The sequence below is a fragment of the Rhamphochromis longiceps genome, linkage group LG23 (genome assembly GCF_057381845.1).
Source record: "Rhamphochromis longiceps isolate RC_006_pf linkage group LG23, R_longiceps_female_GT1.1, whole genome shotgun sequence".
Classification (NCBI taxonomy): domain Eukaryota; kingdom Metazoa; phylum Chordata; class Actinopteri; order Cichliformes; family Cichlidae; genus Rhamphochromis; species Rhamphochromis longiceps.
In genome coordinates this window covers 47732138-47750212 of record NC_140578.1, presented here as the reverse complement: position 1 = coordinate 47750212, position 18075 = coordinate 47732138, and the positions used below count along the sequence as shown (strand labels likewise).

Sequence of the window (18075 nt, the reverse complement as noted above, 5' to 3'; positions counted from 1 at the left end):
AAAGCTTACCCATGAAATACTAGTGACCTTAATGGCTGAAGTCACTGCAATAGTGAATGCTCGTCCGTTAACAGCAGTTTCTGCAGATCCAGATAACCCAGTCATCCTTACCCCAGCCATGCTGCTCACGCAAAAGGTTACGACCCCACCAATCCCACCAGGTCAGTTTGGAAACAGTGATCTGTTCAAAGCTCAATGGAGGCGCGTACAATATCTCGCTGATGTCTTCTGGAGACGATGGAAAAAAGAATACATCTCAGGACTTCAGGACCGCCGCAAATGGAAAACAGTAAAGCCTAACCTACAAACAGGAGATGTTGTTCTTTTAAGAGAGACACTCGAACATAGGAACAACTGGCCACTTGGACTTATCACCAAAACCTTTCCCAGTGAGGATGGGCTTGTAAGGAAGATAGAGGTGAGGATTTTCCGCAAGGGTGAAAACAAGTGCTACATAAGGCCTATAAGTGAGGTTGTGCTATTGGTGTCTAAGGATTGTACTTAGAAGCAGAAACTTTGTTTCATTGTATGTCACTTGCCTTTTACATGTTAGTTGAGGGTGACATTCCATGGATGTCAGGCGGGGAGTATTCTGCCCCTCGGTTGTTACTTTGTTGGGTTTCTTTGGCTGGCGCATTTCTCAGGTTTCCCAATAGTGGGCAGTATTACCCCTTCAGTTTGTGGCTTCTTCTTTGGTTGTTTGGTGTGCGCTACACTGCCCCCTTTGGTGATGTGTTGTAAGCAGCAGGCAAAGTTCACGCGGGCAGTGTGAGAAAATGCATGGAGCAGAAAACAAGCTGCACAACTTTAAGCCCAGTTTACATCGTTGGGGAGTTTGTTGAGCCATAATCTGTAAGTAAGCAATGTCTAACTTCATTTTCTGTAAGATTGTTACTTTCATGTTACTTAAAAGGTTATTTGAACGTATAAGGAAAGATGTTAATGGTGAATGTAAAGCATAAAGAAAGCTATGTTGCTAACTTCAGTTTTGTTTACAAAATATGTTGATACTGATGCTACGTATTATTTTACTGTATGTTCACAGTCTTACAAATTAAAAGAGGAAAAAACGGTCTTCAGTTAAAGACACAAAGACAAAGCGATGTGTCCTGTCGTTCCTGGAACCATCTCCTCTTATGTTAAGCTCGCTGCATAGGGTGAATAGCCATACATTCATCTGAGGGCAGCAGATGCTATGTTCTCAGATTATAACTGTTTTCTTTGTCTGTTTTCTGATGCCCTTCCGTGAGTTGCCACCTTATCATGTGGGAGGGATTTGTTTGTCTTGGGGATGCCAGGGTCTATGTTGTCAGGGAGGCTGACAAATTTGTCCCACTGCAAATTGGTCCTAGGTGAGGGGACAGACAAAGAGTGATTGAGAAAACCCCTATGAGTGTTACATTAACCCTTTAAGACCTACCATAGAACCAAGTCCGCCAGAGCTTATATTATATTTTTACATGCTGTAGTGCCATTTTTGGGAGCATTTCAAGTTGCTATACATCAATACAACCAGATTTTAATAATATGTATGCATTAAGTGCATAGTACTTACATAAATTGCAAAAAAGTGCAATAAACTACAAAAAATTTGAAAATCGTTTTTGTTTTTTTAACATATATTTCTAGTTAGAGAAATTTAAGAGGCTTATCCCTCAAACCTGTAAATACAAAAAAGTTGCAGAAAATAGTTTCCTACCACAGGAAATTTATTTTGGGTGTCTTCATAGTTTTATTTTTGAAATACACCAATTTTTATATACTGCAGAAAAAACGAAAATAAATATTATACTGCAAATTTGCAAAAAAACAGCATATGCATCAAAATAAACTATTTCCAGCAGTGCAATATGAGTCCTAAGCATCCCAGAAACGACACAGAAAGTCATAAAGTCAAAGATAACTTTTAAAAACACCAGTATAGGCTCATGAGGCTTTATGGTAAAAAAAAAAAAAACTACATTTCCGCAAAAATGACATCAGTTCCGGTTTCGGGCAGGTAATGGCGGCAATGAAAAAGTTCGCGCTGACGTCTATTCCAACGTAGGAAGTGTTTTGAACAGCTGATCGGATCGGCAAAGCGTGTTTCTGGAATATTATGTTTTTGTTCCTGCAAGCGCTTTTTGTGCAGTTTTTGCAAAGCTTTATGTGGAAGGAAACTGTGACCGAGGACAAGCTGATGGCATAAGATGTAAGTACAACTCCTCTGGTTTCATATGCAAAAAAAATTATTGCGCCAGCTTACGTGGTTGCAGAGCTACCGGGATTTTAAAATAGTTGCGCAAAACAGAGCGTGCTGCACTCAAAAAAATAATTCATTGGATGAACTTAATTTCATCTTGCCACCTATATTCCATCTAAACAAATCATGTTAAATCAATCCATCTTGATTGTGTTGTTTCAACACTAAATATGTTTGTAAGTGTAACATAATTTAAACATTAACATTCAGTTAATTTGATTTTTATTCAGTTAACATGTTTGTACCAAGTTAGTCTAATTAAATTAATTTAAATTCATGTTATATTGTTTAAACACTTTGGCACATCAAAAGTCAGTCTTGTTACATGAACTAGTAAAATATTTGTTTGTTTCACCAATGTTAATCTTGTTGAATGAACAAATGTAATTTATGTCTGTAGTACTTACACCAATCATGTTTCAGTTAGTGTTTGTATTGCTTATGTAAACATTACTTTTAATTAAATTAATGAAACATACATAAATGATAACTTGCAAAACCATCTTTTATTTTGCTTGAACATTCTTAAAACAGTTGGCAGGATCCCAGTTCAGCCTAGCTTTCTCCCCTTTAACGATCTCATACCAAGACCACAGAACTTCCAGATCAAGACATGCTGACTGAAAGAAAAAATACAATAAAATAACCCTAACCCTAATAATAAAAATGAAATAAGTCTGTTGAATAGTTTGCAGACAAAAAATATTATCCCCAAAGCAACTTTCGTAAAATGTAGTAAAATATGCATTGCAAACAACAATATGAATTTTAACACAATTTAAAGCTCAGACATAACATTCACCATTACTATAATATTACAACATTACTATGTTGCTTGCATATATTAGTCCTCCATTTAATCAGGCTGTATCCATTAATAGTGACTTTATGCTATTTAACGTGTGGAGAAAACATTCAATTTTGAGCATAACTGCTCCACTCAAACAATTTGTGAAAACCAGTGTGCATTTGCCTTTGTAACAATTGCCATCTGGCAAAAATCAGTGTTTACACTTCAAGTGTATAAGACTTTAAGTTATGGACGAACAATCTTTGTGTAATAGCCACAGAGCAAACCACATAGTTTATATGAACATTTTATAACTTACAATTTTAAACTTTAAAACAGTAAACACATATTTGCATTGCAGAAACCTTGAAAAAAAAAATATCTGGCTTGCATGAGTCCGTTTCAAGCTCACCCCATTAGCTTGTTTTTTAGGAACTGTGCCTTGGATGACAACCTCTGTCCATCCAGCTTCATGATAATCTTTTGCAAGACTTCAAAAGTGCATTTGAGCTCCGGTGGGTAGCTTAGGTTCAGACAGTATATCAGTCCAAATAACAGAGCACAAGCAATTGCAATGCTCCTCAAACCAGTGAGAACCTCCACGCCTTCAATCATGTTCTCTGGGTCATCTCCAGGCTCCGCACCCTCCTGATGTATGACATACACTCCCATCACAGTTTGTTCCATGGCTTCAGTGTTGGCCTCAGTGTTCTGTGACGTAAAATATAATAATACATTTGTTTGAGTCTACATGTGAAAAAAAAAAAAAGGAATTCAGCAATCAGCGTGAATATGCTGATATATTTACTAAATTCTATGTCTCTGGTTTCACACCTCAGAAATTTGACATGAAACAAAACAAGGACCAATTGCAATATCTTTTATTCACACGTGGTGTCACATTTTACCATTTCATATATCGAAATTACCCATAACTCCTGGAGCAAATTACATAACACAAAACAACTTGTGAATATAACTGACCGTATATTCCTTCACAAGTTTCTCATGGTCTTCATTCAGGTAGACACACAAGGACTTCAGGATGCATGCTCGTCTTGTATGTATTGTGTCATCCTAAGAAAAAAGGGAATCCATAATGACAATATTTAACTTTTAGGCAGCAGTTTGAAAAAGGAATACTTAGTTTGGAAGAGTCCAAAAGGCCACATGGTAAATAGACTGGTTCTTATATAGCGTTTTTCTACTCAGAGCACTCAAAGCTGCCTTTATACAACAATTCATTCACCCAATCACTTTTTCTAAACTGTTTAAATGGCCTGTATTTATATAGCACTTTACTAGTCCCTAAGGACCCCAAAGCGCTTTACATATCCAGTCATTCACCCATTCACACACACATTCACACACTGGTGATGGTAAGCTACATTGTAGCCACAGCCACCCTGGGGCGCACTGACAGAGGTCGAGGCTGTCGAACACTGGCGCCACCGGGTTTAGTGCTTACTGTCTAACATTCATACACATTCACACTCCGATGAATGCATCGGTGAGCAACTTGGGGTTAGTATCTTACCCAAGGATATTTGGCATGCACACTGGAGGAGCTTGGGACCAACCCGCCAAGCTTCTGATTAGTAGCTGACCTGCTCTACCACCTGAGCTACAGCCACCTCAAAACATCTGTCTAAACCAAATCAGACACAAAATGAGGCAACACTAATGTTTTTTGGGGTTTTTTTTCCCCATTTTGATCAAAATTAACCATACGATTTTATCAATTACTTATTAATATAAGACTGATGCTTATATAATTTGTATAAAATATGAAAACCTCTTAGGACTTTTGCCTACCATATGTATAGATATCTTTGCTCATAAAATTGCCAGATTATGGGCATAAAAAGTTCTTAAGCACAGATCTAACCCACCTTAGAGATGGCCACCATGATGTGTCTCATTTTTCTGCCAGCCACCCCACCTTTGCCTCGAAAGAGCTCCATCATGCGTGGAGTGTACAAGTCTAGCTCATAAAAGAATCTAGATAGCAGCGGTACTGCCGATATGCGCAGGAATTCCTTGTCAATCTGAAAAACATGAACAATGCACTTATAATATGCACCAGAGGAAGGACATACCAGGAATTATTAGCTGTTTTATCACTATGTTATGTCAATATTAGTGAAGCAAGAAATAACTGGTCAACCATAAACACACTCTAAAAGTTAGACATATAGGACATGCACCTCTTTCTCGGTGAACAGAGCTGGCCATCTGCTTTTAAAATCTGCAATAAAGGGCTGTCCTTGAATAACTTCTTGCCTTCTGTACGAAAAAGTCTTCTGCATTTTCATTGTCACTATATTGTCATTGTTTCTCTTCTGAACCTCTGAAAGCAGTGCAATTCTCTCTTTTTCCAGGCTGTCAGTGGTTTCTCCTTTTGGATACTGCGGACAGTAATTGACTTCTGCTCTTCTAGGCTTTTTCACATTCAATGCTGCCTTACTTTTGTCTTGGGCCTTGTTCTTTAGTGAATTTACCAACACCTCAGCACAGCCCAGGCCTCTCAGTTTGGTCTGGACATTGGCCATTTTATACTTGAGGCTAATTTTCCAACCATAACAGCCATTAAAGGATCCCTGCTCCCTCAGACAAGGATGCTGTTTGACAAGGGCTTCTGCAACTTCATTCAGGTCATTGTCAGTTGGATAGACTTTAAATTTTATTATTTCTTCAGCCAGCCTTTCTAAAAGGTGGGATTTCAGTTTTGGTGAGGGGGTCAAATGAGTTCCACCAGCAATGAACTCAGCATTGGCCTTTTCAAGTTGCAGTTCAGCCTCATAGCTGAAATGAGGGACTGTGAAGACACTTGGCCACACTGACAGTCTTGTAGACGGTGATGAACCTGACGATGAAACGGGCCTTGTATTGTCTGTGTCTGAAGAGCTTGAAAAGGAATGTGTTGGACTTCGCACTGGTTGACATGTCACTCCATCTTCTGTAAAACTTTGCAACTGCACACTATCCAAGTATACAACCTTTAAAGTTGCTTTATCATTAATTTCAGAGATCGCAGTCAGATTTACAAAATCATTTCCGAAATCAGGATCTTGATATTGAAGACGAAAATCCTGTTGCACTCCAAAATTTGTCTTTATTTCCTGACACAATTCCTCAATGGAGTCTGATATCCCAGCTGGTAAAATTAGTTTCCTGGCATCATCTTCTCCGAGAATGATCCTCAGTCTTATGGGCTGGGGCATCATGCTGACCTGGACAAATATCAAATATTTAAAAAATAAATAAAGATGTACTCATTGACTATTGTGCGAGTGTGTGTAACAAATTCTAATGTCAACGATAATTTGATGATGTCACCTTGGCCTCGAGGAATTTTTTTACTGGAGAAGTGAATAGTGCATTTTCCAGATTTGTCTTGCATTCTTCTAATTAATGACAATTCTTGCATAAGATGCTTAAAAGAAATCTACTCTCAATAAATTAAGTAGCAATTGGTCTGCAAAGTATGATGTATTATTTACTGTGCCAGGTGATATAGGGGGAAAATACTTACAAACATCACTCCTGTTTACCCTGCAAGTTAGTGTGTCTCTTCAGAGTAACCAGACGCAGGCCTCCCACTGAATAGGCAGCTAACGGGTAGTCATCGAGTAGTTCCCCATGCTCAATCAGAGACACCTCTCTCGCATGTGACATGTCAAGCTCAAAAGCTCTGAAGTGCTCTCGATACCAAGCAGAGAACTTTTTTACAAAAAAGTATATTCTGCCATGCAAAATAAAAATCTGCAGAATTTCTGCAAACTCTGGCAAACCAAATATTTGCCCATGAACAACTATCATTCCTGTGCTGTAGTTCATGCCATTGTATGACACGCTTTTTGTAATATGGACATCAGTTTCATCTGGTAATCTTTGCTTTATAGCTACTGTGATATCACTTTTCAGAACATCAATTGGTACTGATGAGCCAACATTTACCATTAAAGGTGTCTTATGGTCAGAAGAGTGCAAGTCAGAGGCAATCACGAGCTGATGTTTTTTGTAACAGGTATGTTCTTAAAACAGTTTGTATGGCGAGCAATTTGTTTAAAAAAACTATGTTTCGCCTCAAATCTCATTGTCCATTTGTGGACAAGAGGCCCAAAATGCCGAATCAGAGCAGGGTAGTGCTCCAAATAATGATGTTTAGGGAGAAGACTGTTGTTTGGAAAAAGTTCTTGGTATCTCTGGCGATGTTCACTGATTTTACACTCAAGGTAGGAAATCGACTCATCAGACTGGACAGGGGCTACAACAAGCTCCACAATGTCCTTCAGATCCAAAACAATATGCCATGCAGGTTCATCCTCTGGAACAAGTGGACCAATAATTAGAGGCAACAAACGAAGCAGAGACCAATTTTCATGTGCATTTCCACCAATATTTTTTTTTAATGAGAAAGTCTGGGGAATTGCATGAGGCCGGTTGGTTTTATCTGCCCATTTATACTCAAAATTTTGGATCAAGTTGTTAAGTTTTTCTAAGGTGAAATACTTTTTAGAGATTAAAAAAGAAAAACAATGCGCAAGCTCCACTGGTATTATGCCCTCTAGCAGATCATGTGCTACATCTGGAGGGTAGCCTGCAGTGACATGAAAATGGCTCAGATTCTTACTCAAAATACAATCTCGCTTAACTCCACAACAAGCACTTGCTGTTTCTTGTGCACGCTTCAAATGGAATTCATGAAGTTCCGGTGTTCTATGCTCAAAATCACCAGCAGTCACTGACTTTATTTCAGATTTTTTAGCTGTACAGAATCTGCATATGTATTCAGCAGAAAAACTTTCCACAAAACCTGCCAGCCCATGGGCTCCTAGGTTGTCAGCTATGACGCAGCTCACAGTTCCTTTAATACACTCGTTCAACTGACTGATGAACACACCATGTTGCTCCAAAGTTACCAGATCTCTCAAAAGTGGATCAAAGACTTTTTCAAACCCAAATGTCCTCAAATCTTCACTCTTGCAAAGGATTGCCAAATAAATGGATGAAAGGGCTGAATGAGAACCAGGTGGTAAATTGCCCAAGACCCAATATACACCACAAAGCTTGTGCTTTTTCCGTGAGGTCCCAAGAGGATTACAAACCTCAAAATCATCAATATAAAGGTTAATAGAAATTCTCAACTTCTCACCATCTAGAAAGCTATTTCTTTTATAATGCTCCCCATCTCGAAAAGATCTGTAAACCCTCTGATCACCATTCAGATTCTCTCTATTTTCTTGAGCTATTTGTTCTTCAATCACTCTATCCAGCAATTTATTGTGACTCAATATTTCCTGCAATAACTGTAATAAAGGGATGTACTGAAATGACTTCCTTTGGTCTATCGATAAAAAATACTCAACAGGCTCTACAACCCTAAAATTTTGTATGTAGTATAGTTTTCTTTTATAAGGAGTGGCAAGAGGGCCACACTTTCCCAATATTTTAGCCACAGGGTTAGAAACACATACAGAATTTGCAAGCTCTTCAATAACAGCCTGACTAATATGGAGGTTATGGCTCTTAAAAATTTCTGTAATTGTACGTTTTGTCAGAGGTACACTAGCTGAACTCAACAGAAAAACTAACTCCTCTAAGAACTCATCTAATCCTTTTGCTGGAACATGAAATATGTGTTCCAATTTCAACAATATTACTGCTAATTTCCGTTCAATTAGTTCGGGCTGATTTTCAACATCACTATTATCACATTCTGTCACTGACTCACTTTCAAATTCACCATAGGATACATCTTCAGAACAGCTAGCCCTTACATTATCAGAGGACTCTATCACTTGAACTGGGTCCACACGTGTAACTACACTGGCTTTAAAATCTTTAAGTGTGTGTGGATGATGCTTCCTCTTTTTGTGTGTATAAAATGTATTGTAAATATTTGTCTTGAAAGGGCAACCAAGAAACACACAACTAACTGTCTCGTTACTTCGCAGATGTGTTCCAATATGGACAAAAAAATCTCTCTCAGAGAAGACGTCACTGCAGTCACATAACTCACATTTAAAAGTTACTGAACTTGAAGCTGTCTGTGTAAACTGAGATGAATGAGCTTTATAGACATGAGTGTTCAGTCCACTCCAAGTCTTAAATGTGCACGGACAATTAACATATATGCACAGATAATGTTGACCTATTCCGTAATGATGATGTAGTTTATAATGTTGAAGTAATTTGTACCTGCTGCTCTCTCTGGTAACACAATGCTTGCACTGCCACATACACGTCACTGATAAAAAATGAAATATGCATTAGAAAACGTCAAGGAGATTAAACTTCTGCATCATCCAAAAAAAATAAATAACATAATAATAATAATAATAAGGCAAACATGAACTTACCATGTATTGTTGAGGAGGTGCATAAGAATCTCAGAGCATGGGAATGTGGCTTTATTTTGTGATGTATTTCTGGGGAGAGAAATTAATTAAAACAAAGTTATTACTCTGACAAATTTGTGTTAATATCTACATACTGTGAAATGTGAAGACTGTTACGGTGCGTACACACCGAACGCGATAGACGCGACCAGAGCTTCAGGTTTACATGTAAAGTCAATGGAGGAGCACGATGAAGCGCGACTGGGGGTCCAGCTAAACTTCGGAAGCAGATTTGCATTGAGAAAACGCTTTTCTGCCTACTTCACACGACTGACGCCTTTGAAGCGCGAAGTAAAATACGCACTGCAGTTTGTGTGGTGCATTTTGTGCATTCGCGCTTATCACGTCTACCGCTCGAGTTGGTAAAATCTGCGGGACAGCAGCTTCTCAAACTCGGCAAGGGACAGAAGGTGGTACAGCTGAAAGCGGCCGTCATCCAGACGGAGCTTCTGGAGCAAGTGGTGAAACTCACCAAACTGCTCACGCTTGTGGAAGACCTGATGGACCCAGGTACAGTGAGGACGTCCTTTAGGCACTGCTCTGCTCTCCACAGCAAATAGAGAAGGGAGACTCTTTCTTCAAACGCTAGATTGACAGCTGCCATTTTAATAACATACCGTCTGGCACTACTTCCTCCCAGATCTCTTCTTCATACGCGTGAAAATTGCATATAAACCTCGACCAGTTCATGCTGGACGCGCTTCGAGGTGCAAATGTGCACGAGATCAGCTAGGGGCATCTATCGCGTTCGGTGTGAACGCACCGTTAGTCAGCCTAATGCAGAGCACCAGAGAAACTATAACCCAAACAATTATCCACCTAAATCATTCTGAATTCAAAAATTAAGTGAATATATTACAAAAAAAGAAAATGCACATGCAATTATTGTGACAGATTTTATCTTACTCCTTGTTATTAACTCCCCTAAACGCTGGTTTAGTTGAATTAAACCTTTCATCAATCCAGTTAATGCGGTTGCCCGCGACTAAACTCCACTGACAAAAACAGGAATTTTAGATAGAGCATCATAAAACACTCATAAAATCACCAAAACCATGTCGGTCAGTCTTACCACTACTACCAACAATCACCAACTCCGGTTAAGCAGAAAGTAACCCTTCATTCATGGAGCTATATGCGAAGACGTTACGGCTCTACGCGGCTTTCCCGCTCTTCAAAGTTAGCTAACTCCAGAGAAGAAAAACAGTCCTACCAACGCAGATAACCATGAAACACACCTCATTCAAAGTCGACAGAAACAAAAACAAAAAAACGAACTTACCAAAATAACCTCATCAGTTTTTGCTCTGTTGCAACAATTAGCGACTCCGGTTAAGTTTTAAAAAAAAACATTAAATTCACCGACTTACATTTGAAAAATGTTTGGGTCTACAACCTCCCTGCTATATATAAATCTCCACACTACACAGGTAAAAAATTTTAACTAATAGTATTTATCTCTCACTCCACTAACCTAAATAAATATATCAAGAAATATTACTTACCTCACTATCAGGTATGCCAAAGAAGTAACTCCACGTGCGCTCGTTAACTTCTCAACGGACCTTTCCGCATCCGGTGGGCGTGGAGCATGCGCAATACATGACGCTATCAGAGCCGTTGGTTTGATGGACCTCATTCTCATTGGATTGCCATGAACGAATTTAACTCATCAAAGTTTTCTTTGATTTATATTCAACAAAAAAGAATGAATCATTTAATGAGCATAAAAATGATTTCTTCATGTGATGTAAACATATTACTACTTTGTTAATCAAACACATGCCCTAGTTGATTTTTTTGAGTGTGCTCCGACCAGCTTTAAAGGGTTAAGAGAGTAGTTCACCCTGAATGGGATAGGGCTAGTGGGGTCCCACCGTGGAGCCAGGCCTGGGGAGGTTGTCTGAGGGACAGTCCCTGGTGTCCGGACATTAGCATAGCATAGCATAGCATAGCATCTTTATTTATAAAGCACTTTACATCCAACAATGTTGACCAAAGTGCTACAAATATAAAACAGAGAGGAAACAGTTTAAATTACATATAAAATATCTTAAAATTAAAAATAATATGATTAATAAGAAACATATTAAGAGACATCAACAAGTCCTGCTGTGCTAAAAGCCAAGGTAAATAAATATGTTTTAAGACGTGATTTAAAAACAGATAAGGAAGGTGCCTGTCTAACATGTAAAGGCAACTCATTCCACAATTTTGGTGCTGCCACAGCAAACACCCGATCCCCTCTGAGCTTACGATTAGTCCTGGGCACGCTCAGGAGGAGCTGGTCTGCCGACCTGAGGGACCGGGAAGGTATGTATGGATGAAGAAGCTCAGAGAGGTACACAGGGGCAGCATTGGACAAACATTTAAAAACAAATAAAAGCAGCTTAAAATGGATCCTAAAATGCACGGGCAGCCAATGAAGTGAATATAAAACTGGGTGATGTGCTCGTATCTACGAGTGCCAGTTAAAAGGCGTGCAGCAGCATTCTGGACTAACTGCAGTCGAAAAACAGAAGATCGACTCACCCCAAAATAAAGAGAATTACAGTAATCCAGCCGAATGGTTACAAAAGCGTTCAAGTATGAGATCAATTGGTCATATACAATTTTTTCTAAGACTTTAGATAAAAAGGGCAGCTTAGATATTGGTCTAAAGTTTTCAACAGCGTTTGTATCTAGCCCAGGTTTCTTAAGAAGTGGTTGCACAATTGCATCTTTGAAATTCTTTGGAACCACACCTGAAGTAAGGCTGCTATTTAAAATGGTTAAAATGGTTGGACCTATGGTAGAACAAACTTCTTTCAGAAAAAGGGGAGGGAAAGGATCATAAGGTGAGCCTACAGGCTTTAAATGATCCACCACCTCCTGTAGCTGAGCAAGAGTAACCGACTCAAACTGTTGAAAGACAGCTGAGCAAATTGGAAGATCAGAGGGGTCAGATGTGGGCAAAATAATCTGCGCCCTAGCCGAGGCTACCTTGTTTATAAAGAAGTGCAGAAACCTTTCACACATTTCAAGTGAAGGCTCAAAACTAAGAGCAGAGGGAGGGCTTAAAATAGTCTCAATTGACTTAAACAATATATGTGGTTTCTGATAATTCACCATAATAATGTTTGCAAAGTGTTTCCGCTTTGCTTCTTTTATTGTAAGCTGATATAAGGCCCAGCACTCTCTTAAACTTTGTAAAGAGACCTGTAAGTTATGTTCTTTCCATCTCCGCTCAGCCCTACGACATTCACGCCTCGCAGCACGGGTTTCATCGTTCAACCAGGGTTCAAACTTTGTCTTAGGATGCTTAATTTTTAGAGGGGCAACAATATCCAAGACAGTCTGACAAGTGGTATGAAACCAAAAACCGAGTTCCTCTACGTATTGGAGTGTCTCAGGAATGGAGAACTGATTATAGTAGGTGGAGAACCGTGCTGCCGTGGAAGAATTTAACAAACGAGATGTCTTTGTAGGGACAAGCGCCCTGAATTCATTTCTAGATAAAGAGATGTCAAACAGAACCGGCATATGCTCAGAGAAAACAAGATCGGAGACTTTCAGATTAAAAACAGGCAATGAGTGGGCTAAAACCAGATCGAGAGTGTGGCCACACTGTTGCGTGGGTGCAGACACACATCGAACTAAATTAAAAGAATCAGTAAGATTCAAAAAGTCTTTAACCATGGGCTTATCTGGACAGCACACATGAATATTAAAATCCCCAACAATAAGAAAGGAGTCATATTTTATCGTAACTTCAGTTAGAAATGCAGCAAATTCCTTTATAAAGTCTTTACTGTATTTTGGGGCCCTGTATATTATTGTGCACAGTACAGGGGGAGAACAGGCTATTTCAAACAGTAACAGTTCAAAACTGGAAAAATAAAATTCCAATGAAACCTGCTTGCACTTGTAGCGATCTCTGAAGATAGTAGCTACTCCTCCACCTCGACCAGATCTGCGTGGGACATTAAAATAGCAGCAGTCCGAATGCAAAAGTTCTGCAAAGGCGCTGGAATCACCAGCAGTTATCCACGTCTCAGTTAAGCAGAGAAAGTCCAAGTAGTGTGACAAAAAATATTCCTTAAGGATAAAAGTCTTATTCGATACCGATCTGGCGTTTACCAGGCCAAATTTGGCCGGAGTTGAATAGTCACTAGACTTTGAAGCTCGCGCAATGTAACGCAGGTTTTGCATACTCACTCCGCGCCGCCGTGGACAGGGAGGCAGGGAGCGGCCGGGCGGGAACAGCCCAGAGCCAGCGAGCGGCACCAGACACGCATAGGACGGCCTACGAAGATGCCAGGGAAAAGGGGCGTGGCAGGCAACGCCAGGGACAGCACAACCAAACGCCAGACAGGCCTTCAGTTTCACCAATCTCCCACTCCTTTTGCCGTGACGGCGGCCCCGCTTCCGCGGAGACGGCACAGGTACACGGAGCAGGTGAGTAGGAACCAACGACAGGAGTGGAGGCGGTATTTTGTGTGCATTTCCCAGTCTACACACCGGCGTATTGGGAGATAGTCGGAGATCAAGTAAAACTTGGCGATCGTAGACCAGCAGGGAGTCAACATCATAACAAAATAAAAACATTAAAACAGAGACGTGGAGGAACAGACGGCAAGCCATACCAACTGTGGGGCTGGGCCAAATGAAGATGGCAGTAGTTAAATCAATACTTAAAAAGCCATCATTTGACTCAGCTTTACTCAAAAACTCTCGCCCGAGGTAGTTTCATTATAAGGCATAACATGCATTTTCAATGCTATCCAGATGACACCCAACTTGAAGCCAGATAACACAATCAGTTAAACTGCATAAATGTCTGAACAACATAAAGACCTGGATGACCTCTAATTGTCTAAGTAACACTGTGAGGAACCTTGGAGTCATTTTTGACCAGGACATGTCCTTCAATGCACATATTAAATAAATACAGTGGGGCAAAAAAGTATTTAGTCAGCCACCGATTGTGCAAGTTCCCCCACTTAAAATGATGACAGAGGTCAGTAATTTGCACCAGAGGTACACTTCAACTGTGAGAGACAGAATGTGAAAAAAAAATCCATGAATCCACATGGTAGGATTTGTAAAGAATTTATTCGTAAATCAGGGTGGAAAATAAGTATTTGGTCACCTCAAACAAGGAAAATCTCTGGCTCTCACAGACCTGTAACGTCTTCTGTAAGAAGCTTTTCTGTCCCCCACTCGTTACCTGTATGAATGGCACCTGTTTGAACTCATCACCTGTATAAAAGACACCTGTCCACAGCCTCAAACAGTCAGACTCCAAACTCCGCCATGGCCAAGACCAAAGAGCTTTCGAAGGACACCAGGAAAAGTATTGTAGACCTGCACCAGACTGGGAAGAGTGAATCTACAATAGGCAAGCAGCTTGGTGTGAAAAAATCAACTGTGGGAGCAATCATCAGAAAATGGAAGACATACAAGACCACTGATAATCTCCCTTGATCTGGGGCTCCACGCAAGATCTCATCCCGTGGGGTCAAAATGATCATGAGAACGGTGAGCAAAGATCCCAGAACCACACGGGGGGACCTGGTGAATGACCTGCAGAGAGCTGGGACCAAAGTAACAAAGGTCACCATCAGTAACACACTACAACGGCAGGGAATCAAATCCCACAGTGCCAGACGTGTTCCGCTGCTGAAGCCAGTGCATGTCCAGGCCCGTCTGAAGTTTGCCAGAGAGCACATGGATGATACAGCAGAGGATTGGGAGAATGTCATGTGGTCAGATGAAACCAAAGTAGAACTTTTTGGTATAAACTCAACTCGTCGTGTTTGGAGGAAGAAGAATACTGAGTTGCATCCCAAGAACACCATACCTACTGTGAAGCATGGGGGTGGAAACATCATGCTATGGGGCTGTTTTTCTGCCAAGGGGACAGGACGACTGATCCGTGTTAAGGACAGAATGAATGGGGCCATGTATCGTGAGATTTTGAGCCAAAACCTCCTTCCATCAGTGAGAACTTTGAAGATGAAACGAGGCTGGGTCTTCCAACATGACAATGATCCAAAACACACCGCCCAGGCAACAAAGGAGTGGCTCCGTAAGAAGCATTTGAAAGTCCTGGAGTGGCCTAGCCAGTCTCCAGACCTCAACCCCATAGAAAATCTGTGGCGGGAGTTGAAAGTCCGTGTTGCTCGGCGACAGCCCCAAAACATCACTGCTCTCGAGAAGATCTGCATGGAGGAATGGGCCAAAATAGCAGCTACTGTGTGTGCAAACCTGGTAAAGACCTATAGTAAACGTTTGACCTCTGTTATTGCCAACAAAGGTTATGTTACAAAGTATTGAGTTGTATTTTTGTTATTGACCAAATACTTATTTTCCACCCTAATTTACGAATAAATTCTTTACAAATCCTACCATGTGGATTCATGGATTTTGTTTTCACATTCTGTCTCTCACAGTTGAAGTGTACCTCTGGTGCAAATTACTGACCTCTGTCATCATTTTAGGTGGGGGAACTTGCACAATCGGTGGCTGACTAAATACTTTTTTGCCCCACTGTATGTAGGACTGCTTTCTTCCATTTGTGCAACATCTCTAAAGTTAGAAATATCCTGTCTCAGAGTGACGCTGAAAAACTAGTTCATGCATTTATTACTTCCAGGCTGGACGACTGTAATTCATTATTGGGGGTCATATGATTGTTGGGTTTTCTCTGAATCTATTACTGTACGATCTACTGTACAATATAAAGCGCCTCGAGGTGACTGTTGTTGTGATTTGTGATATCCCTTGTCCAGTGTATCCACCATTCCTCCGCTGCACATGTCCAAACCATCTGAGCTGTAAAACACTTTTTCTTTAAACTGCTCAACTTGAACTTTCTCTCTTATATGCTCTTTTCAATTCCTGTCCACTCTGGTCACTTCCAATGAAAATTTTAACATCTTCAGCACTACCAGCCCCGGCTTGGGCTGCTGTCTTTTTGTCAGTGTCACATCTCCAATCCGTACATCATAGCAAATCACCACCATCTTGTAAATCTTCTCCTTTCACTCTTGCCACATCCAAACTGTGCCTCTGTTTCTGGCTGCCTGCCACCAACTGCTCCCTCTGTTGCTTGTCCTGTCTCTGTTTCACTTTTAGTGAATGATCTACAGGCTGTACATCACTGCAATTCATTATTGTTAGGACATCCTGAAAACTCCCTGAAAACCTATCAGCTGTTTCAAAATGTTGCAGTAAGAGTGCTGACAGGAAGTAGAAAGAGAGAGCAGATTTCGTTCATACTGGCTTCTTGTCACTGGTTCTGTCATGATCCTGGGTCTCTGACGCAGCGTTTCGTGTTTTCTATTGTTGTGATATATTTTGGTATTTGGTTCTGTTCTTCCTCAGTTTAGTGTTTAGTCATTTCTGTCTGTGCTTTCCTTTGTGTAAAGTCCGTGTTCCTTAGTCTGTGTCTTTGCATGTGTGAGTTCCTGTTTTATTTTATAGGTCTGCGTCTCTCGTCAGCATTTCTGGTTTCGCCTCCCCTTGTCTCGTTATGTCCAATTACTGCCAGCCGTGTCTCCCTCCTGTTTCCCATCCCCTGATTGCCCTGTGTGTATTTAAGCCCTGTGTTTTCTCGTGTGCATTGTTGGGTCGTCTGCGTATCTCCCTCCGTCGTCTCAGGTTGTTTCTCCGTGTCTCCCTGCATCTCTGTTTCTGGTTTGTTTCTGTTATTTTTTCCAGTTTAGGGTTTTGCTTAGTTTTCATGCTCTCCCTCGCCATTTCTGTTTGTATCATCATCTTATGAATAAACTCACTTGCATCTGAGCTGCCTGCATAAAAGGGTCCTTTAATAATTTACACACGGCTTGCCCCGCAAACCGAATACAGAATTGTAAATCCTTCAACTCTCGAAGGTCTTGAATTGTCATGGCGTGCTGCGTGGTAGGCAGAGTGGGACCCATATCACAACAGATTTAAGGCTATGACTTAGAAAACTCAAAAGTACAGAAACTTAGAAAAGGAGAAACTGGAAATTAGGAATTTACTAGTGAAACACAGACAAGGAACAGGTGGAACCACAGCTGGAACTATTTACAGACTAAAGAAACAGAGGAAGCAAAACTGAACGCACAGCACACAGAATGAGAGACTCAAAATAAAACAGGAAGTAAGAAACAGAGAGACAGATTAAGACCCATGAAATGGACAGATGACACTAGAACTGGAAAGTAACCAGACTGAGAGACATGAATAATGGGGGAGGCAGTAAACACACATGAAGACAAGACTAACTACAAAGGAGACAAAAACACACTGGAATTCAGACAGGACCCACAAACTAGAAACAAAATTCAGAGGGTCTCAAACACTGGACAGAAATATTTCATAATTCCAACCAATAAAAAGCAAAACAACAAACAACCCTAGAACCACAGTCTAAACCCTGGAATATGAAATGATGCAGGATCAAAAGCCAAAACACAAATATTGCGTCCCAGACCTTGGAACATGACATGAATGATCAGGCCCCATCTTATTGTAAAGACCTCATAGTATCACCCCAATAGAACACTTGTGTACAGACTGTTGGTTTTGTTGTTGTTCCTAGAGTATTTAAAAGTAGAATGGGAGGCAGAGCCTTCAGTTTTCAGGCCCCTCTTCTGTGGAACCAGCTT

General features: G+C 40.5%; 2 protein-coding genes across 2 annotated transcripts; both read right to left on the bottom strand.

Moving 5' to 3' along the window:
* Nucleotides 1-3440: 3440 nt before the first annotated feature.
* LOC146642953 (uncharacterized) lies at nt 3441-11163 on the bottom strand. Its single transcript, XM_085398494.1, has 5 exons — nt 10942-11163; nt 9398-9466; nt 9237-9285; nt 4017-4109; nt 3441-3743 (listed from the first exon to the last, which is right to left on the bottom strand). Exons 1-5 carry the CDS (start codon nt 11079-11081, stop codon nt 3441-3443), a joined length of 654 nt encoding a protein of 217 aa, XP_085254620.1. The 5' UTR covers nt 11082-11163.
* On the bottom strand, nt 4916-6917 carry LOC146642954 (uncharacterized). The gene is made up of 3 exons (XM_085398067.1): nt 6568-6917; nt 5240-6265; nt 4916-5080 (listed from the first exon to the last, which is right to left on the bottom strand). Exons 1-3 carry the CDS (start codon nt 6571-6573, stop codon nt 4916-4918), a joined length of 1197 nt encoding a protein of 398 aa, XP_085254193.1. The 5' UTR covers nt 6574-6917.
* Nucleotides 11164-18075: the final 6912 nt, after the last annotated feature.

Bases quoted from the DNA above. Each gene is read 5' to 3' on its own strand.
- LOC146642953 (XM_085398494.1), bottom strand. From the start codon at position 11,081: ATGAGAATGAGGTCCATCAAACCAACGGCTCTGATAGCGTCATGTATT. The intron at 9,286-9,397 runs GTAAGTTCATGT...ATTTTTTATCAG, and splicing joins CACCTCCTCAACAATACATG to TGACGTGTATGTGGCAGTGC. The intron at 3,744-4,016 runs GTCAGTTATATT...TTTACGTCACAG, and splicing joins AACTTGTGAAGGAATATACG to AACACTGAGGCCAACACTGA.
- LOC146642954 (XM_085398067.1), bottom strand. The intron at 5,081-5,239 runs GTGCATGTCCTA...CATGTTTTTCAG, and splicing joins CTCTGTTCACCGAGAAAGAG to ATTGACAAGGAATTCCTGCG.